The 25,179-nt window shown below is 43.5% G+C and overlaps 1 protein-coding gene across 2 annotated transcripts in view; it reads right to left on the bottom strand.

Moving 5' to 3' along the window:
- ITSN1 (intersectin 1) overlaps positions 1-25,179 on the bottom strand; it is a 412,894-nt gene that overhangs the window by 345,863 nt on the left and 41,852 nt on the right. For both annotated transcript variants that reach the window (XM_033949572.1, XM_033949571.1), the window contains exons 3-4: positions 14,802-14,861; positions 814-906 (exon numbers count right to left, since the gene is read on the bottom strand). In XM_033949572.1, coding sequence (XP_033805463.1) covers positions 814-906; positions 14,802-14,829 — 121 coding nt within the window. In that variant the 5' untranslated portion in view covers positions 14,830-14,861. The remainder of the gene's footprint in view (positions 1-813; positions 907-14,801; positions 14,862-25,179) is intronic.

Genomic DNA, 25,179 nt, shown 5'->3' with positions numbered 1-25,179 from the left:
ATTCCCTCAACCCCACCTTGAATGGCATGATTAGGATGCTTAGTGGTGCAATTGCTCCAATCATTGCAGATGAATCATTTGTATGGGTATCAGAGAGCCCCCTGTCATCTGGAGTGTCTGGAAGAGGAGGTCAGACAGTAAGTTCCAGGGAGATGAAGCAGATGACCAGCAGAAACAGGGTTTAGTTTCCTCAAATGTGAACTCTATGAGGTTGGAGATTTCTCTTGAACTTCAACTTCAGAAGGCAGCGATCATTTTATTGGATGCAATTTTGATAAATAAAGAAAACTTGGATAAAGCCTTTTTGTGGCAATTAAGACATCTTTCCTCATAAAGAAATATATTGATGGCACTACTGACACTTGTAAGGACCCAATAGCAGTCCCCATTATGACCGCTGAGTGTCCAAGAGAGTTAATGAGATAATTCAAAGAAGATTAGGAGGGATATCTACTCCCTAAACTTAATGAGACACCACCCTCTCCTCAGGTGAAGCTAGTGCTGTGCCTGAAGTCCCACTATCGTGAATAACCACATGTTTATTCATAGGGCCAGACACCAGTAGCAGATATATGCAATTCCTTAACTGTGAAGGAAATCTGTACTATACCTTTCAAGACAAACTGACTAGCCATGCAGTCCTTTTAATTCACCTCTCCTGCTTTAAGCATCTCACTGTATTTCACCAAGCAAGAAGTCATACATGCTGAGAACACAAAGCTATTGTACTCTTATCTTGCTGATCTGCCTCTTAAATAATCTAGCAGCATGGTACGAATATATAGATAAAAGAGATTTGTGTGTTTTGATTACCAGTAATAAATCCAGCTGTTGGCTTGAGGCTATGAAACTGCTGATCGTGTTTGGCTCTCTCCTCCACAGTTATGGCCCATATATCCAAGGTCCCTGAATAAGGAGAAAAATTAAAACCACTCTCTTAAAAAAATGATTTTTACAACAAACATTTTCACAAATTAAGCTCATGCCTATGCTTGTACTGGAAAGGTTTAGGAAGATGTACTTTAAACCACAACAGATCAATGCAGGCAAAGAGGAAAGGATGACAATGATAAGATGTTAACAAGGGAGTTGATATTTATAAGGTTTGCCTAGCTAGATTTGGAGTTAGTCTGACAAAACATGCTCAATGAACTGCTCCCTCACTGCAGGAAAATTTTCTTGTAAAAAATATAACCATCCAAAAGAGAAGGTGCACGGTAGTGCTGCCCGATTCGAATCGATTCACCGATTTGAATTAGGTGAAGGGTACAAGAGGGACAGATACTGCTCCAAAGTAGGTGGGCAGGGTGCAGGATGGCAGGAGAGATAGTAGGAGAAAGCCTGTACCTGGGGAAGGGGATACAGGATGTAAGGAAGAAAGAAAGAAAGAAGAAGCTGGATATGGGGAGAGATAAGATGCTGGGCATGGAGGGAGCATAGGAACAGGGACACAAGGGGGACAGTACTGGAGAGGAGAATAGGGACAGGGACACAGAAGAGAGATGCTGGATGAAAGGGCAGTTGAGAAAAGGAGAGATGGTGGATCTGTGGATTGTGGGGTTCATTGCTGCAGCTGCGAGGGGATGGAGATGAACAAAAGGAAAGATGCCAGACCTCCGGGGGAGGAAAGGAAACAGAAGGGGAGGACAGAGATGGAAGATGGATGGTTAGCATGGAGAAAGAAGGAGAGCCTGATCAGAAGACAACCAGACCAACATGGGACCAGCATGATTTGAAAAATGACCAGACAACAAAAGGTAGGAGAAATAATTTTATTTTCTGTTTTGTGATTACAATATGTCAGATTTGAAATTTGTAGACCGCGAACATGAGCTAGGATTTAACAGAGAGAGGAAAAGTATTTTTTGTTTATTTTGTTTACAGCACAGGACCAGTGTGGGTAGGAGAGGGCAAAGGGGGCAAAGAGGATATAAAATAAACCCACCAGGATGTTTGGAAAAAAAGCACACAATTGGGCAGGAAAATCGAATTGAATCAAAAATTTTTTCCCTGAATCGGGCAGCACTAATGCACGGGGTGTTCCTAGGCATGATTTAACTTTGACCATCGGGCACTGGTCAGTCTAAACTTCCTTTGTAACTCTGACAAGAGAACCTAATGTTAACTGGACATCATGAGAACATACATTTTGCCTGAACGTTCTGTAGAGTTAATTTTATCCACACAAGATCCACAAACAATAGCTTCATGGTTCCTTAAGTTTTAATCACCCTAGAGGAAAGGAGAGACAGGGGAGATATGATTCAGACGTTCAAAAACTTGAAGGGTATTAACGTAGAACAAAATCTTTTCCAGAGAAAGGAAAATGGTAAAACCAGAGGACATAATTTGAGGTTGAGGGGTGGTAGATTCAGGGGCAATGTTAGGAAATTCTACTTTACGGAGAGGGTAGTGGATGCCTGGAATGCGCTCCCGAGAAAGGTGGTGGAGAGTAAAACTGTGACTTTCAAAGAAGCGTGGGATGAACACAGAAGATTTAGAATCAGAAAATAATATTAAATATTGAACTAGGCCAGTTACTGGGCAGACTTGCACGGTCTGTGTCTGTGTATGGCCGTTTGGTGGAGGATGGGCAGGGGAGGGCTTCAATGGCTGGGAGGGTGTAGATGGGCTGGAGTAAGTCTTAACAGAGATTTCGGCAGTTGGAACCCAAGCACAGCACCGGGTAAAGCTTTGGATTCTTGCCCAGAAATAGCTAAGAAGAAAAAAAAAAAAAAAAAAAAAATGTAAATTGAATCAGGTTGGGCAGATTGGATGGACCATTCAGGTCTTTATCTGCCGTCATCTACTATGTTATGTTACTATGTATTACCCCCAGACTCAGATGGAATGCCTCACTGATAAGTTCTTGCAAGCCAGGGGCTTTGGAGGATAAATCTTGGCCACTGCTCTAGCCGGAAGGAGTTATAGCAGTAGCAGCAGCCATCTTTGCTGCCTCTAAGACTGTGTCTTTCAAACTTTCTCAAGCCGGGGCACACTAAAGGTAGTGGCCACTAGTGCTACCCGATTTACGATTCGAATTGATTCACCGATTCATTTTGGGTGAATCGGTTCGAATCGATTCAAAACCCCAAAAAATCAGCCTCCCAATTTGGCGACTGACCCTTCCCACCTCGCCCCCTAAAGCAGGATCGGCAGCGCTGCCTCTTGCTGGCCGGCCGCTACCATTCCTGCTTTAGAGGGCGAGTGGGGAGTGTCAATGCTTCTGTTCGGCTTCCCCCCTGGCCTCCTGGCATCAATTTACCTAATTTCATCAGCCTGCATAAGATCGCTAGTGCTAGCGATCTTTGCAAGCTGCCATCGGGTCTTCCCAGCTGTCTTCTCTCTGCCGCAGTCCCGCCCCTCCTCTGACGTCAGAGGGAGAGATGCTGGACGAAAGGGTAGTTGAGAAAAGGTGGATCTGTGGATGGAGACGAAAAAAAGGAAAGATGCCAGACCTCCGGGGGAAACGGAAACGGAAGGGAAACGGAAGGGGAGGACAGAGATGGCAGATGGATGATGGTTAGCACGGAGAAAGAAGAAAGAAGGAGACCCTGGCAAACAAGTTATCAGAAGACCAACAAGATATGAATAATGACCAGACAACAAAAAGTAGAAAAAAATCATTTTATTTTCTGTTTTGTGATTACAATATGTCAGATTTGAAACGTGTATCCTGCCAGAGCTGGTGTTAGACTGCAAATGTGAGCTAGGATTTAACAGAGAGAGGAAAAGTCTTTTTTGCTTGTTTACACCACAGCGCCAGTGTGGTTAGGAGAAAGCAAAGGGGATGAAGAGGCTATAAAATAAACCCACCAGGATGTTTAAAAACAAAACAAAAAAAAACAAAACACCCAATTGGGCAGGAAAATCGAATTGAATAAAAAAAAAAATCGATTCAATAGGCTGAATCGAATCAAATCGAAATTTTTTTTTTCCTGAATCGGGCAGCACTAGTAGAAACCAGAATATAATCTTATCTAGAAAAAGTTTGGTGAGCGCGAGATTGATGAGTGAAATCTTTCTCAAGTGGATGCAATAAACGCCATGGGTCTATCAGATCCAAGGCATCACACAAATATGGTATATCCTTATCAGAGTAATCCAAGATGAGGACCCCGGCCCTATTCTATCTTGCATGGGGTCAAGGATTTGGTTAAAGTCGCCCAAAACTATCAGGGGATGCGTCTGGTCACGCAGGCCAAGTTGAACCAAAGAAGAAAACATTTTTTTGATCATATTAATTAGGGGCATAAATAATGAGAAGATTAATCACCTGTCCTGACATTGTAAGACGAAATAGAAGAAACCTACCTGATGAATCAGTGGTAAGTTGTTCCACCCTCCCCGGGAAGCCCTTGCACACCAATTGTGCTACATCCACCCGCTTGTGAGGGGAAGCAGCAAAAAGGACTTAACCAACCCATCCCCTTTGCAATTTGGTAGGTTCCACTCTAATCGAACGGGTCTCCTGTATGCAAGCGAGGTCAGCCTTCTGTTGTTTTAATCTGTTAAGAATCTTTGTGTGTTTCACTGGGGACATTATTCCACAAACATTCCAAGATAGAAGTCTGAAAGTCCTATCATTCACGGTTCACACAAAAAGGAACCTGCAAAAACTGCAATCCCAGTAGACCCCTGGGCGCCTAGCCTTCACCCAGGGGACAACTAGCATCAAAGTGATGGCAAAACAATCCCATGTCCATAACAATACATACAAGTCACATACACTCTGAAAGACAAAACAAGTAATTCCAATAGCTATGCTCCAACATGCCTTTTCAAAAAATCTACATGATTACAGAAAGATCATTATAGAGGCACCATATACAAAGGAATGGTTTTCTGAACTCTTTCTCCACATCTCCCAAAGAAGTACGCAAGAAAGAAAACTCTTTGGGCAGTGTACTTATCAAGTTCCACAAAATGTTCTTAGATAATTAATTTGATATATAAAAACATTAATATTAAATATTTGCTCAGATTATTACTTAACTGAGAAATTAGTTATCTAAACATCTGGAAAGATTTTCCCACATTTATGAATGTAAGTAGACCAGTGCACTACTAAACTAAGGCATCACACTGATACTTGTATGTCTTCAGAAAAACAACAACAAAAAAAACAGCTAAATTGGGGAATTCAGATTAGGGGAACTAGAATACAGTAACCACAAGTAACAGAAAATAAAATATGAGAAAAAAGGCTGAAAAATAAAGTGAAGGAAGCAATAATATTGATGGTAGTTCTGCTTTACGGAGCCCTGAATATAATATTCATATCTGGTTTCTATTCCCCTTACCACTTGGGCCTGCGGATGCTGTGAAGCCAGCCCCTATTGGGAGAGAGTAGGGAAGGAGGAGTCTCATGAGTAGCCAGATTCAGAGCATATGCCTTGCCTACCAGTATCTTGGTCAAGTGTTTGCACTACAACAGATGTGCTGAATATCAAGTAACCTTCTCACGGTGGCTTGCACTTTGATCGCCTTTTCCAGGCACCCTGCGGAAGAGTCCACAAACCAATCCGTTAAAGGCCAGGCAAATTCCAGCTTGTATCAGACCGAATGATATCCAGTACCCAATAGTCAGACAAAATCTGAACTCAGCTCTGCAGAAACGCCGAGAGTCTGCCCCCTATATGAGAGGAACCTCCCCCAGCCTGACGTCATTGCGATTTCTTAGTGGACTAAGCTGCACGGGAAGCAGAGGCCTGGTTACACCTGGATACGGAAACTAGAGAATGACATGGGGACTGTTCCCCTAACTGGGGAAAAAAATGGCCGTTTGTTGCAGGTATGGAGGGATAAATGACCTTGTCCCCACAGTCTGCTGTGAGTCACCTCCCTCTCTACCCCTCCTGTCCAGCAGCCTCCCTCACAATCACGGATCCAGCAGCCCCCCTCCCTCCCTATCGCGGGTTCAACATCCCCCCCTCTCGCACCTTCCCTCATTCATTCCAAATCGCAGGTCAAAACCGGCAGAAAAAAAACCCCTGCGACTCCCCTGGTTTGGCCCTTTGTGCCTCCCGTCCCAGGCCTACCAGCCTCTTAGAAGCTTCGTGGACAGAGCGGCAACATCACAGGCTTGCTCCGGGACCTTCTTCCGGCCGAATTTCTCCTTCATCGGAAGGAGGGAGCCGGCTGGAAGAAGGTCCCAGAGCAAGCCTGGTTAGTTTCAATATTTTAGTTACTCCAAGGATCACAGCTAAGGATCTGGGCATTAATCTATCCTTCATGAAGCTATTCACAGCAGACTTCCAATTTTTACCAATCTAAAGCAAACCAAGCTTAAGATATCAGAAATCATGAAGACCTCTATGACATGTTAAAATAAGGCTGATCCCAATGCTTGCCACAGTAGAATAGTTTAATGTGTTGGCAATGCTACAACAGGAGGTGGGAAGGATACTCATTTTGTAAAAATAATAAATAAGACACTTGTATGAGTACAAACTAGAACTACCACAAGTAGAAACATGGCATCAGCAAACAATGAAATATCCATGTGCTTGATTTCTACACTCTCACACCACCTTCCACCCCTCAACAGTTTCTGCCAACTCAAACAGCAGCATGCCCTGAGCAGCTTAGGATATCCTTGCCAGAGAAGTCTTCCTCCTAAAACCACCACATTCTACTATACTGTTGCATGCCCAGGTCCAATCAGCAAAGGTGTATAGGGTATCCAAACTCGTATCCCCAAGCTTCATTGCTATGGGCTGACCACCAGCTTGACACCAATATTCACAGTTTCAGCAATCGCGATTTTGATTATTCACGTTTTTTAGCTTGCTGGCTCCTCCCACCAAACTACGTCAGCTTGCATAGAGAAATCGCTGATTCCAGAGTTTACAGAGAAAATCGCTGATTCCCAGCACTTTCTTCACCGTATTTTGCCTCTCCTTCAGGAACAGGCCAGGTCCCCTACCACGTTATTCACGATTTCACTATATTCACGATGGTTTTTAATAGAAAACAATGAACAACATATGAAAAGGTTATTCATGGTTTTTCTGTATTCGCGGATCTGTTAATCCCCTATCACAGAAAATACGGAGGGAGAAGTGAAGAAACATTGAAAATAAGGATGAGAAAACTCATCTAATTAGCTCAAATTTCAGTAGTTGATCTCCAGCTCTCTCCTCTGCACTTATCCCATACTTTCTTGAACTTCATTTCTGATTTTGTTTCCACTGGGAGAACATTCACCAGCATACCATAAGAATATTTTTTGTTCTGATTCTTGAATCTACCAGCTAAGGTCTTATATTATAACCTTTCATTCTAGAAGATTTTTCCTTTAAAAATAGTTTACCGTATTTTCGCGGATATAACGCGCGCGTTATACGTGATTTTACGTACCGCGCATACCCCTCGCGCGTTATATGCCTGAGCGCGGTATAGAAAAGTTTTTAAACATAGTTCCCACCCCGCCCGACGCCCGATTCACCCCCCCAGCAGGACCGCTCGCACCCCCACCCCGAACGACCGCTCGCACGCGCTCCCACCCGCACCCGCAACCACGATCGGAGCAAGAGGGAGCCCAAGCCCTCTTGCCCGGCCGACTCCCCGACGTCCGATACATCCCCCCCCGGCAGGACCACTCGCACCCCCACCCCGAAGGACCGCCGACTTCCCGACAATATCGGGCCAGGAGGGAGCCCAAACCCTCCTGGCCACGGCGACCCCCTACCCCCACCCCGCACTACATTACGGGCAGGAGGGATCCCAGGCCCTCCTGCCCTCGACGCAAACCCCCTCCCTCCAACGACCGCCCCCCCCCAAGAACCTCCGACCGCCCCCCCAGCCGACCCGCGACCCCCCTGGCCGACCCCCACGACCCCCCCACCCCCCTTCCCCGTACCTTTGGAAGTTGGCCGGACAGACGGGAGCCAAACCCGCCTGTCCGGCAGGCAGCCAACGAAGAAATGAGGCCGGATTGGCCCATCCGTCCTAAAGCTCCGCCTACTGGTGGGGCCTAAGGCGCGTGGGCCAATCAGAATAGGCCCTGGAGCCTTAGGTCCCACCTGGGGGCGCGGCCTGAGGCACATGGTCGGGTTTGGCCCATGTGCCTCAGGCCGCGCCCCCAGGTGGGACCTAAGGCTCCAGGGCCTATTCTGATTGGCCCACGCGCCTTAGGCCCCACCAGTAGGCGGAGCTTTAGGACGGATGGGCCAATCCGGCCTCATTCCTTCGTTGGCTGCCTGCCGGACAGGCGGGTTTGGCTCCCGTCTGTCCGGCCAACTTCCAAAGGTACGGGGAAGGGGGGTCGTGGGGGTCGGCCAGGGGGGTCGCGGGTCGGCTGGGGGACGGGCGGAGGTTCTTGGGGGGGGGCGGTCGTTGGGGGGAGGGGGTTTGCGTCGAGGGCAGGAGGGCCTGGGATCCCTCCTGCCCGTAATGTAGTGCGGGGTGGGGTTAGGGGGTCGCCGTGGCCAGGAGGGTTTGGGCTCCCTCCTGGCCCGATATTGTTGGGGAGTCGGCGGTCCTTCGGGGTGAGGGTGCGAGTGGTCCTGCCGGGGGGGGGATGTATCGGACGTCGGGGGGGGGGGGCATCAGGCTTTCAGGATGGGGACAGACCTTCAAGGGGGGACAGGACTTCAAGGGGGGACAGCGCACGGAAAGTCAGGGCGGGCGAAAGGAGCGTCGGGCATCATGCGCGTTATATGCCTGAGCGCGGTATAGAAAAGTTTTGGTACATATCATCGTGATTTCTGCGCGCTATACCCCTGTGCGCGTTTTACACAGGTGCGCGTTATATCCGCGAAAATACGGTACTTCTTGTGCATCTTTATACCTTTGAAATATACGATGTGTAGAGGGCATTTAACAAACCGCTTTCCAGTAGTACAATCGAAGTGGTTTACAGGTTATATCTCGCGTCACCTCTACGATATATAGTTTTGTTTCCTAAATAAAGTAATTATTTTAAAACTGTGCTATATGTTTACTTAGGATCCTTTTGTCTAAAATTACATTTTGCTGAAAGATTAAAAACAATTCAACATGACAAATATGCAATAATAGGGGAAATCAGAAGGCGAGTAAATACTTTTTTCACATCAATGCACCCTTTTAGGGATATGGCCTCCAGAAATAAACACAATATCTAAATAAGATTATCACTATCTTTTTTCCTACTGATTATACCTCTCCCTACCTTTTAAAGAACTACTACTTGGAGATAGAAAATACTAAGGAACTGGGAGGATAGCAAGGTCCTATATTTCTCTGTTCTACATGTGTGTTCTATGTCTACCTGCTGGTCAATGGACATAACTATCCCACTAGTCTGGAATAGTGAGAAGGATGCTAGGGAAGTAACAATTTTAAGTAATGTAGCTGCTGAGATTATACAGCAACAGGATAGGTTGGTTTTTTTTTCTTTGTTTGTTTTTGGACTTGTATTTTTCATTTTCGATTTTGGAGAGTAGAAACGTGACCAACAAGAGCTACAGTGCTACAAACTTCCATTTCAGGCATTTGTTTCTTTCTATCTAGTGAGAAACGTTTGAATTAAGGGTACCTAAGGGCCATTTTCAGTAAAGGTCCAAAAAGGGGTCCACTACAGATGGTCAAACAGCAGATGCATCGCTTTAGCTACTTATGCAGAATTTATGTCATTGCTGCGCAGTGACACTCCTCTGGCAGAGTCTGAACTGCAGCTTTTACTAGAACTTAGCACAAATGAATAACTTGGCAGCCAGTGAGCGTTATTATCTTTTTTTTAATTTAATTTAATTTTTTTATTAGTGAGCATCATTATCAAAGACTGATCTTCCCTTCCAAACCTGCCACAGCATCTATACCAGTGTTCTTCAACCTTTTGACACTTATGGACCAGTAGAAATAAAATAATTATTTTGTGGACCGGCACCGATCCACAGACCGGCAGTTGAAGAACACTGGGCTAAGTCGTGCCCAACTCCACTCAGGGCTCCTTTAACTAAGCTGCGATAGCATTTTTAGTGCACACAGAATTTTACTGCACCCTAAACCCGTGCTACGCGGCTAGAACTAACGCACGCACTAAAACCACTATCGCAGCTTAATAAAAGGAGCCCTCAATCTTGGCCCCAGACCCCGCTACCATAATAGTACTAATTGTAACACCATTTTTTCCATTCATTTTTCATATATATATACACAATATAATCGTATTAACAACACATAATAGTTAACCACACAATTAAAATACATAAAGCACACTGTATGCTTCTCAACATTCATTCTTATCAGAAAACAGATAACCCCATACAAATGCAGGACCAAAAACTAAAAGTACTAATATTTACAAACAAAACCTAAGATGCAAGACTCTGCAAGCAGTACAACCCCAGAGGAAAAGAAACAAATGCATTTCTTCTTGAACAGACAAATCAATCACTAAATTAAAAAAAAAACAGGAAAGGGACTTGGGGGTAATGATGGACATGACAATGAAGCCGATGACACAGTGTGCAGCGGCCGCTAAGAGAGCAAATAGAATGCTTGGTATAATCAAAAAGGGTATTACAGCCAGAACGAAAGAAGTTATCCTGCCATTGTATCGGGCAATGGTGCGCCCGCATTTGGAGTACTGCGTCCAATATTGGTCGCCGTACCTTAAGAAGGACATGGTGTTAGTCGAAAGGGTTCAGAGGAGAGCGACACGTCTGATAAAAGGTATGGAAAACCTGTCATACGCTGAAAGATTGGAGAAGCTGGGTCTCTTTTCCCTGGAGAAGAGGAGACTTAGAGGGGATATGATAGAGCAGTGTTCTCCCCAGAAATTTTTTCCAGCCGGGTGGCATGAAAAAGTAGCCGGGTGGGGTGGGATGGGGAAAATTAACCCCCCTCTTTTACTAAGGTGCGCTAGCATTTTTAGCGCACGCAAACCCCTGCGCTAAGCGGGAAAACTAAAGCCAGCTCAATGCTGGCGTTAGCATCTAGTGCACGTGGTAATTCTGCGTGCGCTAAGCACACGCTAAAACCACTATCACAACTTAATAAAAGGAGCCCTAAATGTGTACTATTTTTTATTAGTTTATTATTATTTTCCAATGCTCAATATGATTTCCTTTTTTAAGGTTTGACACTTGTGCCAGAATATTTTTACTAAATTTAAGAAGTATCCAATTCTAGAAGGGAATAATTAGATATTTGCCCTCTTTCAAATGGTATAGAGGTTTAAAAAAGGGAAAGACGTTAATGAAGTCATTAGGTTCAATCTAGCCATTTATTTCTGCATCAATTTAAACAACTAACAAAAAAAGATAAATATAGTTCATCCAGTCATATGAGAAATGGCTCCACAGCAGGGGTGCCCACACTTTTTTGGCTTGCGAGCTACTTTTAAAATGGCCAAGTCAAAATAATCTACCAACAATAAAATTTTAAAAAACACAAAGCACACTGTACGCAGAGAAAATGTCAGTAAGGAAGGAGGGAGGGGGCACAAACTTGGGATACAGAAGGAAGGGAGGGAAGGGGCATGAACTTGGAACATAGCATGGAAGGATAGAAGGAAAGAGATGCTGAGGTGGAGGAGGGAATAGAAAGGGAAAATTGTTGAGCATGGGTGTGAGGGAAAGAAATGGTGTACATGGGGAAAGGAAGAAAGAGGAGAATGTTGGGCATAGGAAGAGAATTGTTGGACATGTTTATGGGAGAGGAGTAAGGTAAAGAAAGATGAGAGGGAGAAATGTTGGATGTGGTGTTGGAGAGGGAACAGTGGGAAGAATGTTGGACCTGGTGGTGGAAGGAATGGAGGAAGAGATGTCGCATGGTTCTGGAGAGGGGTAACAGAAGGAGAAATGTTGGGCATGGGGCTGGTGGACTGGGGTAAAAGATGCTGCACACAGTCCGGGGGGGATGAGAGAGGGAGAAATGTTGGATGTGGCAGTAGAAGGAATTGGAGCGATATATCCTGGATCCCTCTATCTTTCTTTCCTCACTTCCTTTGCAGCAAGGGAAGGAATGAGAGAGAGATGGTGGACATAGCACATGGGGGTGGAGGAGAAAGGAAGAAATGCTGTGCAAGGTGGGGAGATATAACAGTGTGCTTTGTGTAGTTTAATTTTGTGGTTACCATTATGTACTATTAATAAGATTATATTGTGTGTATGTGAAAAATGAATAGAAGAAATGGCATTTACAATTAGTACTATTATTAGTATGGCGGCTGGGTCTGGGGTGGAGCCTGGGCAGTGCTTTTGGGCCCCCCAAATAAAAAAGCATTCCGCTGACTGGACCTAGGTGGGAGGAGAGATGGTAGACCTGCTGGGAGGAAGGGGGACGAATGACCACATCCCAGAAATTTTGGCATAATTTTGCATTTTCAATTTTAAAAATTCTTATCTCCAAGATGCAAACGGAGCTATTTTCTACACGTAGCTATTTAAGTTTTTGCATACAGGCCCCTTATATTAGCTTTTTCACTCCTTTATATTCATATGACACAAGTTCACCATTTTTTAAGTTTTCTCTTCCTCTTTTTTTTTTTTTTTTTTGTGCACTCAGCATCTTGAACATCCCTGTTTACTGAGTAGACATACAAATTTTGGTTAGAAATGATTCACAATTACTATGCTAACAAGAGCTAAACAAACTTTAAATAACTTTACAGTAACTTCAAATCCTGGGGGGAAAAAAATACCACAGTACTACTGTACCTGCATATTTTTTCCAGTAACAAATTACTAAATATAAAATAATATCAAAACATATCCACAAATGAATTTTGGCCCTTTGAAACCTAGTAACCAGTCATATCAATCATGGAGTAAGATGTCACTCACACCCCTATAAGTACAAGGCCAGACTAGTCCACCTGACTTCTACTACCGGCAACCCCCTCGCACAATGACTCACCTACTCGAGCTCCCCAAGATTCCTTGTTCGCTACAACGTAGGTGTGGGACAGTGTGGTAGAGAGTGCGAGGTCTGATTTGTTCAGTGTCCTGTCCTGCACCATAGGCATCCTGCGCTGCGGTGAAGTTTCCAAGCGAGAGAAGGGGAGGCTTCCCTTGCACCGTGACTTTTTTTGCGTCAATAGGCATAGGTCAGCAAGGATGAAAACTTACAACTTGCTTCGGGCCTTCCTCGTTGCCGGGTCCTGCCTTCGCGGAAACAGAAAGTAGGCAGGACCCGGCAGCGAGAAAGGCCCAAAGCAAGTTGTAAGTTTCCATCCGTCGCTAACCAGTTTCCTGCCTGTCTCCTGCCTTAGCCCGTAGCGAACTCATGCTTCGGGGCTCTAAGGTGTGCGTGCCGGTTTCCCTTCTCTTCTTCCCCCCCCCCCCCCGGGACGTAACTTCCGGTTTGGGAGGGAATCCGGCACACATACCTTAGAGCCCCGAAGCATGAGTTCGCATCTCCAAGCCGGTGAGAGATGGTATTTGGGGGGAATTTTTTTATGTTGAGCGGCTGCAACAGCAGGATTCCTGATAGATGACAGCTGGGCGGTAATCTAAATTAGCTGGGCAGACCGCCCGGTTAAAAAGCCCTGGGGAGAACACTGTAGAGACTTATAAGATCATGAAGGGCATAGAGAGAGTAGAGAGGGACAGATTCTTCAAACTTTCAAAAAATAAAAGAACAAGAGGGCACTCGGAAAAGTTGATAGGGGACAGATTCAAAACAAATACTAGGAAGTTCTTTTTTACCCAATGTGTGGTGGACACCTGGAATGCACTTCCAGAGGATGTGATAGGGCAGAGTACGGTACTGGGGTTTAAGAAAGGATTGGACAATTTCCTACTGGAAAAGGGGATAGAGGGGTATAGATAGAGGATTACTGCACAGGTCCTGGATCTGTTGGGCCATCGCGTGAGCGGACTGCTGGGTACGATGGACCTCGGGTCTGACCCAGCAGAGGCATTTCTTATGTTCTTAAATCAATCACTAAATAAAAAAAATAAAAGCATTTCCCCTACCATTGTTGTCTCTCTCCCTCCATGTGCCTTGCCTTCTGGCCTCCCCCCCGGTGTTATCTTTGGGCCGGTCCACTGTGCGATCAGCGCAGCATCTTCGGGCCGGCTCCCTGAGTGCTGCATTGTACAAAGCTGTGGGCAGCGGCTCCTCGCATGCATCCTGCGCATCATCTGGAAACCTTTCCTCTGACGTTGCGACATCAGAGAGAAGGCTTCCGGTTCAGGCGCAGGCCGCGCATAGGAGCCTTATCCCACGGCTTTGTGCACTGCAGCACTCAAGGAGCCGGCCCGAAGACGCCGCGTTGATCGTATCGTGGACCGGTGGCTGAAGAACGCTGTCTTGGGCCCGATGGACGTGCCAGCCCTGTGGACCGGCAAAAATTTCTGCAGACTGACACCAGTCTACAGACCGGCGGTTGAAGAACACTGATCTACACCCCTAAGAACAATATTGTAAGTCCAAGAGTGGCCATTAGCCCAAACCTTGCTATCATGGTTTAAGGGGAAACTGAACAACTGCTTTAACAGAAGAGTTGTTAATAGATATGAGTAACATAGAATCAACTGGGATTGGTAGCATGGAATGTTGCTACTATTTGGGTTTCTGACAGGTACTTGTGATCTGGATTGGCCACTGAGGTAACAGGATATTGGGCTAGATGGACAACTGGTTTGTCCATGTAGGGCTATTCTTTTGTTCTTCACTGTAACACCAACACTAAATTAAAAAGAGGCCTGAACCTGAAGAATGCAAGCCTGTATACAAACAGGAACAATTTTTAAAAACTAGACAGTCGTACATGTTAAACGCACCACAGATGGCTGCTAATGCAGTTTAATGTTTTGAAAATGTGAAAGCAAATGTCCTACTTTAAAAACAAAACCCAAACTTACCCCCGAATGGTGTTGCAAACTGAGCCATAGTGCAGTCGTGATTAGTTTGTTAATATGTACCTAAAAAAACCACATCAAAAACAACATAATATTATCAAGTCCTTAGAAATACTTTAAGGTTTTAGTAATACACTTAATTGTACAGCTTTGTACAGATAAAGGGGCAGAGAAAGTGAGTTCAGAGGCATCTTTTCACTTGAAGACTTTACAGGACTAATAAAGAATAGCTATCCGTCAAAGGGACAGCCAGGGGATTGGGGGGGAGCAAGCTATTGCCATCCTTTTAGCCCGATACCCTTCTCACTCCCCAAGAAATAGGAATGATTGGTAAAGCTTGAGGAAGGGAAAAAACCAAAAACTGATTAGGTCTCATGTTTCTCACACTCTGTGACAGCATAATTAATGGCCTGTATTAATTATGCATTCATCACATAATACACTCATGTCCCAGCTAAATTTGGGATGCTAGAGTAGTATCATAAAGCTACTGGCACATCTATATAGAAAGGACCACAGGATGTCAGGAAGCATTTCAATTACAGTTTTAAGCATGTCTAGACAGTACAAAATAGGAACAAAAAATATCTTTAAAATACTCAAATGCATGAGAAAAACACCTCTGCAGCTGGTGTTCAACTACTTTCTTCCCAATCATCAGAGGCAGAAGTAATTTTCTAAGTCAGTAAAATCTTCAATGAAAATTCATGCCAGCAGCCCAGATTCCAGCCTTGGCTCGCTCGCTCTAGAAATTCAAGAGCTGGGTGTTTCTGTTTTACATCTGCACGTAAATGTTTTGGATACTTGTCAACATAATGTAGCAGAACAATCTTTTAGACTGCAATTACATGGCATGTCAACTTTATTGTATTATTTAGATGCTGATGAAGGTTGGGAGTTGTATTTTCCAAGATTCAGAGATGATTTAATAAACCTAGCTATTTTTACAAGAGAATACATACAGCCTGCAGGTTTCTTGTGACATGAATAGTGCTCTCCACGTTCTATGTCCTTGAGCTCCCTAGACTGTTTGGTATAAGGGTGTATAAGGTTATTCACCTGGGACAAGATTCAAGCTTTGTCCAATATCTTTTTTAGCTGCTTCTTTAGCTCATGCTTATCAGGGCCAAGTTACAGGTTCACCGAGATGCTAATCTTCTAAACCTTAGAACTTCTTACATAAAATATTGGAATCTTGACTTCTGACAGAATTTTAGAGCATGAATAAGTTGTGAATACTTGGATTATGTCCCTTCTCCAGATAAAAGCTCGTTATAAGAAAACTGGACATTGTGGTAAAGGAGAAATGTACAAGAACAGCATTACCAACAAATGTGTCTTTGTTTTAAATCAATATTTGGGTTAGCCCCTACGTATTTGGTCTCTCATTTTAAACTGAACTGTTCTAACAGGCCTACTCGTAGAATTCATATGTTCACTTATCCTACAATAAAGGCCTGTCGATATAAAAGATTCTTGGATAGAACTCTTGCTTTCCAGGCAGGTAAATTAAATGAATGGTTGGGTAATATCATTATGCATTCCTCATCCTACTTCAGTTTTAGAAAATTAGTAAAAAAAAAAATTATTTAAGTCGATTTGTAAGTTAAGGTTTTACTGTTTTTACTTTCATATTGTATGTACGCACTGGCGATTTTATATGGTGTTTTATTCCCCGATTGTCCAGTACTTCTTGTAAACCGCCTCAAATTATTATGGCTTTGGCGGTATATATTAATAAATTATTATTATTATTCTGTACTATGTGTGGAGAAAGAGAAGATTCTCAAGAATAAACCAAAATCAGTGGGAAAAAAAGTAAAACTGTGCCCAATGTTAACACAATTTAATAAATAAAAATACAGCTTCCGGATGTTCTTCTTTTCCTATATCTGGTGGAGATAGGGACCTTTGAGTAGGGGGGGGGGATTGATTTGAATACGCTTGGCTGCACATTTTGTCTCCTTGCATTGTTTTTTCTGTTGATTGCTCAATAAAAATAATTTTCCAACAAATAAAAATATCAAATGATTATCAGCAGATATACATAAATAACTTTAAAAAAATATACTAAAAGCCGACATGATTATGTTCTAGCACACGCCTATATTAGGTGCTAAAATTCTTGATGCACAAATCTTAATCTTGTAAAAGTATCAAAGATGGTGGGCCAATTATAAAGCAAAATATACAAAGCAAGTTTCTTGTTAATACTCCATCATTTCTATTTCTAACCAACATTAACAGAACATTGCTTCCATACACAGAAGTAATCACAGTATACCGTATAGCACTAAGATCAGGGGTGTCAAAGTCCTTCCTTGAGGGCCACAATCCAATCGGGTTTTCAGGATTTCCCCCAATGAATATGCATGAGATCTGTTACCATACCACAAAAGCAGTGCATGCAAATAGATCTCATGCATATTCATGAGGGAAATCCTAAAAACCCGACTGGATTGCAGCCCTCAAGGAGGGACTTTGACACCCCTGACTTAGATGCTGGTTTTGCTAACAGCCATACTAGAAGAGTATCAAAATCTTGGTAATAAAATCTTGCCATCTGGGACCTGGATTGATCTAGCAAGGGAAAGAAATTATTTGTTAAGAACAAATATCACCTTCCTTTTCATACTGTTAGACCAGACTGACAAGATGTACTAAAGCTTTATCCCTCAGGGTGGAAGACAAGGCCCTGTAAAAGTCTGCCTGAACATCAATCTTATAATGTTTTACAAAAGAATGCAAGAACAACCATGTTGCCACTCTGCAAATATCATCAGGACTTCCATCCAGGAAGTCACCTGAGTTCTTATAGAATGGGCTCTCAACCCAATTGGAAGACTTTATGGCTGAGAGTATAAGCTGAGTCTATTGCTGCTTTATCCGAATAAGCATGCAAAGATTTCAAGACCACCTAACTTTTACAGGGCCCGAAATAAAACAAAAAGTTTGTCCATCTTCCAAAAGGAATTAGTTGCCTTCAGGTAAGTACTCTGCAGGCATTCAGCTTATAAAGAGTGTAGGCTGAAGCTGGATTTCACTGTCTTCATAAATGCTGGGAACACAATTGCTTGAGTCAGGCACTATTTGAATGGAAACAGGAATCATCTGAAACCACAGATAAGGATCTCTACAAGAAAGGGCCTGCAGCTCGGACACCAGCAAATAGCAACCAAAAAGGCTGTCTTCGGGGACAAGTCTTTCAGTGTGGCATGCTTCAAAGGCTCAAAGGGCAATATCTAGAGCCATCAGAATCAAACTGTGGTCACAAGGAAACAAAAGCCCCCAAACCAGCAGCCATATTTGTTTAACTGCCTGCAGCATGTGATTCAACTGTCTGTACCATCAGGGAGAGGTTATTAATTCTGACTTAGAAGCATAAGAGGATTGTCACGTGAACCTTCAGGGAGTTCAGAGATAATCCCTGGTCAAGACCTTACAGCAAAAAAACAAACAAACAAAAAAAAAGCAGAATGTTGTGTGCAGACTTGCCCTCAAGAGATAGGTCTTGGTCCACAAACCAGATCTCATAGGCCCACTAGATATGACCAATGAGATAGAAGACCTGAAAATTGGGTGCAAGATTATGATAGAGGATGAATATCCTACCCTTTTCTAGTGCCACCTCTCAAGGGTCAAGCTGTAAGCCACAAGGGATCCAAATTTTCAGTACCAGCCCTTTGACAACTAGACACTGATCTGAGTATATAGTAGTCCCACTCTCTACTGTAGCTGGAGAATTGTGGACACTGTGTTTCATCAGGAGGCCATCAGTCAAAAAGGAGGGGGGACCTAATGCTTCACCAGAGGCTGAAAGACAGTTTCCTGGATCCTGCACATTATCCACTCCAACAATGTGGGCCACCAAGAGCACCACTAGAAGGTGGTCTACCCAGGCGCAATCAGTCCTATTTCTTGTGCCACTGCAGCATTCTTGGTCCTGCTTTGCTTCTTAAAATAACTCTTTCACTGCTTTCCCTGCAGAAGCAGCTAAAAATGCAGCACCACTAAGCAGATGGCCTTGTCCTCCAAAAAAGACTGAAGAACAGAATGACTTCCATGGGGACCATTGTCCCTAAACAATCTACCCCACATAGTGGGCCTCCAGTCCACCTCTCCTCGGTGGTAAGCACCAGTCTGGAAAGTCCAAGGGAGCCTGAACGCCCTGCCTGTGCAGAAATACTGCTATTACTAAGACCTCTCCTCTAGGGAGGTACAGAAATTTGTTCAAATACCCTTGCAGAAGTCAGTACAGCTGTCCCATAAGCTGGGTGCCCCAAAGGTCACCATACAGCACCTCCTACTTCACCAGAATCATCTAAGAGAATGACTCAGACAGGAAATGAAAGTTTTTGAGAGTTTAATACTGTAAAAAAATAAGATTATGTACTTACCCTAGTAAGCTCTTTTCCAGTAGATAGACGAGACATTCTAGAAAGATGGTAGTGTCATCTGCAGAAGGAATCCACTTTTCTCTGTGCCTCTGCTGTACTTCACTGTGTTCCCTAGCTCCACCTACAGTTAGTACCCAAGCACTAAGAGCCACCAAAATCAACATGAAGTAGAGACACCCATGGCAATCACAACCGTTCTGTTCAAGAATTAATATTAGAACATCATCTGCAAACAGCCAACTAAGTCTTCAAAGGAGCTTAGAAACTACTCGCACAGAAAAAAGTAACATACATACATTATTCTTCCCAGCTCCCAAGGGCTGACAGGCATCTAAGAAACAACTTGGAGAAGCATACACAGATTGAGACAGTAGAGAGGTGCAGGAAGGACAGGGCAGAAGTTTAGAATGTCTCACCTATCTACTGGAAAAGAGCTTACCAGGTTAAGTACATAATCTCTTTTTCCAGTACAATAGGCGACATATTCTAGACAGACGACACGTACAAAAGCAATTCCCAAAAAGCTAGGGTGGGCTTGCTGCGCCGGCCCGTAAAAGCGAGGACTGCCACATCACTCTATAAAACTTGGCAAACGTGTATATAGAGGACCGGGAGCCCTGGGAAAATCTCTGTGATGTGGAACTTGCATATGTTCAGGATTGCTGTGTGAACCACAAAAATTAAGCTACCAAAACCTCTAGAAGTCCTGGATCTGTTGTCAGGCAGGGTCTTAGGGCGAGGCTCCATCACAGAATTCATGAGGTCATCCAGGCCCTTGCCAAACATTAATTGCCCCTTAAAGGGAAATCTAGCTAAAGTAGCCTTGGAAATAGAATCACCATCATTGTCTGATCCAGAGCATCCTGTGGGCAGAAATGAAGTATGCTAAAACCTTTGCCAAAACATATAATGTCTCAGCAACATAATCTGACCCAGCCAAAAGACATTGAGGAGGAGGATCCTCAGTAGAGAATTCAATTTCCTCATTCCATTCCGAGTTTTGTCGCTGTCCCTGTCTCATTTCTGTAAGCTCTGCCTTAACTACACAAGCCTCAAACACTTAAGATTTTAAAGTGTTTGACGCTTGTGCAGATGAGGACAGAGCTTGCAGGAACAGGGCAGGAACAGGAAAAGAACTCTCCGGGACAGGAAAATTAGTTCCTGTGGAGATGGGGAAAAATTTGTCCCCGTGTCATTCTCTAATCCACAGCCTCACTCTGCAGCGTGCGCAGTCGAGAGATAGGTGCGTGTGACAAAGGACGCTGCCAAAGCAGCTTTTATGCCTAAAGAAGCTGCATCACAAAGTCTTTGGAGGACCACATAAGATCAAGCAAAGCCATAGACTTAAACAAATGCAGAACCATGGGATCATCCCCAGGTTCCAAAACTCCAGAGGGATCTGGAGATCTAGCACATAGGCCCTGATCTCCTGTCCCGGAAAGAGCTGTGCCTGTTGTGGTATTCTGCCTATGTCTGCTAGGCGTGTCCCCAGAGCAATGCACAGCTCAAGAGTAGACACTCCACAAACAGCTCAATTTAAACCTCAAACTGAACATTTTGATGACTTTCCTTCTTTGGCCCCTAGAGGGAGCAGGAGAGCAGATTTGCAGGTTTCCCAACCCCCACACAGCTCTAGTTTAGCTCCCAGCAGTCACCTGCAAGCTGGAAGTAGAAACAGCCAGAAAACCTTTTCACCTGAGGGTTTGGGGCGTGGCTTCAGGCTATTACATCAAAGAGCAGAACAGCTAGAGAGGGAGAAGGGAAAGGAGCAACAGGAAAGACAGAGAGGGCTGAGAGCTCTGAATGGCAGAGAACAGCTGGAAAGTATGGAGCTGACTGAGGCTGGTTTGGAGTCACCCAACTTCATGCCTCAAGATTTCCAGGACATGGAGCTGGAGCCTTATGCTGAGCCACAGAATAGAGTCCTGCCAATGGAGGTTTGCTGAACTGAAGGCAAGTAGTTTAAACTGCCTAAATGTTTAACTGAAACATTGCTTAACTAAGTTGACTGAAGGTTTTTTTTGTGGTGCTTGGAGGCGCCTCTAAGAACTGAAAAAGAACTTTTGAATTTTGGGGTTTTTTTTCTTTCCCCTGGGTGGGGGAAGGGCTGTTACCAGGAAGTAGGGAATGCTCCGCGTTTTTTGTGGTGGGATAGAGGGCCTATGACTGGCGAATTGTGACTATGCAGAACATACTCCCTGGCCAGCACATCAGCTGCTGGGGCCCAGTGCCTTAGCACTAGTACAGGCTGAGGATATCAGCCCAAAAGACCGTTTGTTTTTTTGTTGGTTTTTTTTGAAGCTTTGAAAGTGTGAGCTATTAATCGGCTGGAGAGCCAACAACAGCTTTGGGAAAGCTTGAATTACCGGTATATGTTTTTGAACTTTATTGACTGACATTAACCCAGAGACTGTTTAGCAGTGAATTTTGTTTGTTTTGGGACTATATTTTATATCTGAAACATCCTGACAAGATTGTTTTCTTTTTGATATGAAACTGATTGAACTTGAAACAAACAAGATGGTTTGAATGTTTTGTTTGAAGAATAAACCCAGTAATTGCTTAATACAATACCTACCTGGTGTGGCGGTGTTCACTTCTATTAACCTTTTTTTTTTTCTTCCTTGTGCTGCCTGCAGCAGCTCACAAGTTTTCTCTTGCCACTGGCGCCCTAGGACCCATTGCCCTGAGGCTGCCGGCGACACTGTAAATAAGGGGTCAGCAAGCTGGTCATCATCATCAGGATCCCACAGATCAGGATCAGGCAGTGCAGGAAACACAGTTGACTGAGAGGTGGACGTGTCCATAGAAGCTACACCACTAAAAGATGTACCTGAGGCAGAGCGAGACTGTGCAGAGGAAGAATGTCGGCTATGAAACTTATTCCACAAATGATTCATAAATTCAGAGAAAGCCTCCAGCTCCTGGGATATAGAGTCACCCTTTGATGACTTAACTACATTTCTTAGGCTACAAAGGATCTGCAGCCAGGCGCACAGAATTAGTAGCAGTGCCAATCCCCAAAATAAAGAAGACTACCCCATTGGGCTAGCCAAGTGTTTGGTCACCTACTTCAACAGGGGAGAGGCTAAGCTGGATGATGCCGCCACTTCCTGGGCATGCTACGTGATGCAAGAATGCTCTTGAGGTGCTAAATTTGTGCAATCCTGGCAAGAATTCACATCAGGAGAACCCAAGGACTACATTCTAATAAGTTTTGAGGCAAAAATTGCAGTTTTGAAAAAGCAGGGAGCTTTTGAAAAAAAGATCGCTAAAAATCCAAGATGGCAGCTGCTATAAAATTTGTACCAAAATCACGATATATTTTTACACTTACCAAAGTTTAAAAAACAGTGATTTTAGGATTTTTCATGGTCTACGTACAGATATAGCAGAATATGAAGTTCAGGCGAAAACTCCGACTATACATTTTAAAGAACGGGGCTATCCTATTAAGGCTATTAGGAAAGCATATCTGAGAGCAAAATATGCAAATCGAACCTTATTAATTCAAGAAAAGCAGAATCAACAACAAGAGCAGGATCTCATATGTGTACTGCCATTTTCAGACTTAAGTAGCGCTTTCTTTAAGATCTTAAAGAAACATTGGGGAGTGCTACAATTAAGTTCACTGTTTCAGTCGCCTCCTATGGTGTCTTATAAAAGGGGAAGAATGATAGGTGAAATGCTGGTTATATATAAATTTGAGATTAAATCAGACCAAGATATAGTGCACACTCATAATGAATGTGGACAATGTCAGTGGTGCACTCAGACCATGACTGGCCCCTCTTGGGTAGATCCTAGGACGAAAAGAGTATATTATGCTACTCTTTCTATATCATGTGCTAGCACTTTTGTAATTTACTTAATAAAATGCCCATGCGATCTTCTTCATGTGGGTCGCACAAGTAGAAAAATATCAGTTTGCCTGACAGAACATAAGTCTAAAATTAATATGGGGAGCATAGAAGCCCCCCTGGTACAACACTGGCAAGAGAAGAAACATAAGATAACTGATATAAACTGGCGAGTTATAGATCAGGTGAAGATCGGGTGGGAGGGAGGAAATATAGCAGAGAAACTTAACTTCAAGGAACAAAAATGGATTTTTACACTTGATTCGGTGAAACCTAGGGGCCTGAACAATGAATTGGAATGGATGACACTAGTTTAAAGCAGGGGTGTCCAACCTTTTGGCTTCCTTGGGCTGCACTGGCCAAAAAAAATGTTTCTGGGGCCGCACAAACACGCAAATGCTGCAGCAAGACAGAGGAGGGAGCCGGCAAGACGGTAAACACCCAGGGGCAGCAGAGGAAAATACTGCATCGCCCTCGACCGGGGCTGCACAAAATACTTCACGGGGCCGCAGGTTGAACACCCCTGGTTTAAAGGGAGAGTAATGTCCTTCCACTTCATTAGAGGGGTTTTCCCTCCTGATTGGATACGTAAAGATATTTACCTCATTACGCTATTTTGAATGTGTTTAAATAGGAAGAAGCCGCAGCCATGTTTCCCTGCATGAACTTCGAAATGCGGGAGACATTGCTCCGGCCGACTGAAAAGTTAGTTAAACTTCTTAGTTCTATCGTGAGTAGTTAAAACTTTTCTGATGAACCTTTTGAATAACTGAATTTAGATAGAAAATATATAAGGATTATTTTTCTAATGATAACTATTTGTAGTGGGATTCCTTGATACAGCTGTTTGGCGAAATATAGTCCTATGTCGGAATATGCACCTCCAAGCCGCGTTTTTGCACACTAAGATGAGTACTTATATTTTTTAAGATGTCTAGATATAGATTTAGATGGAGATTGAGAGAGAGAGAGAGAAGGAGAAGCACTTCTTCAAAATATTTAGAAAACCTTTTCACCGATGATGATTTTGGTGTATAAATACTGTGTGTATTGAAACTTGATTTTCACACAGTAACACTGCTGAGGTCTGCGAGTTGCTATATGTTATTATAGAAGAATTTATCTAAGGTATTTTGGAAGAAATATTTCTGCATGTTGACCTTAGAAAAAACAGTCTACTCCTAATCTTGATGTATCTAGAAAAAGAAGTCTATATCCACATAACACAACCTCAAGAATATAGGATAACAAGTCCAAGTGTTACTCTTAAGGGAGAAAAGACCTCAGTGTCTAATAGGGAAAATCAAAGCAACCCATATAGACAGGCTAGTTGCAAATATCACTTGCAGCCAGCAGACACATCCTCGGTCAAAAACTCCCAAAAAGTTGAGGACACAATTTCACAGTGAATTTCAACAGTCTTAATTCTAAGTCTCAAAAAGTTTTCAAAAAAACACTTATCTGAAAATTGTTGTCTTCTCAATCAAATTGCAAGCACAAGGACGTGATCCTGGAGCTTGGAAGCAGGAGAAAATCACTCCATAGGAGACAAACTCAGAGCATAGCAGCTACTAAATATCACCACTAGCATAATCCAACAGGGTTCCCTGTTTCGCTGGTGCGCTTCTTCAGGGATTTGAGCACTGTTTCACCTGCTTCAATTTCTGTCAGAAATTTGACAGAAATTGAAGCGTGAATCGATGCTCAAATCCCTGAAGAATCCCTGTTGGATTATGCTAGTGGTGATATTTAGTAGCTGCTATGCTCTGAGTTTGTCTCCTATGGAGTGATTTTCTCCTGCTTCCAAGCTCCAAGATCACGTTCTTGTGTTTGCAATTTGATTGAGAAGACAACAATTTTCAGATAAGTGTTTTTTTGAAAACTTTTTGAGACTTAGAATTAAGACTGTTGAAATTCACTGTGAAATTGTGTCCTCAACTTTTTGGGAGTTTTTGACCGAGGATGTGTCTGCTGGCTGCAAGTGATATTTGCAACTAGCCTGTCTATATGGGTTGCTTTGATTTTCCCTATTAGACACTGAGGTCTTTTCTCCCTTAAGAGTAACACTTGGACTTGTTATCCTATATTCTTGAGGTTGTGTTATGTGGATATAGATTTATTTAA

Source organism: Geotrypetes seraphini, chromosome 6 (assembly GCF_902459505.1).
Source record: "Geotrypetes seraphini chromosome 6, aGeoSer1.1, whole genome shotgun sequence".
NCBI lineage: Eukaryota > Metazoa > Chordata > Amphibia > Gymnophiona > Dermophiidae > Geotrypetes > Geotrypetes seraphini.
This window is presented reverse-complemented; position numbering and strand designations above follow the sequence as displayed.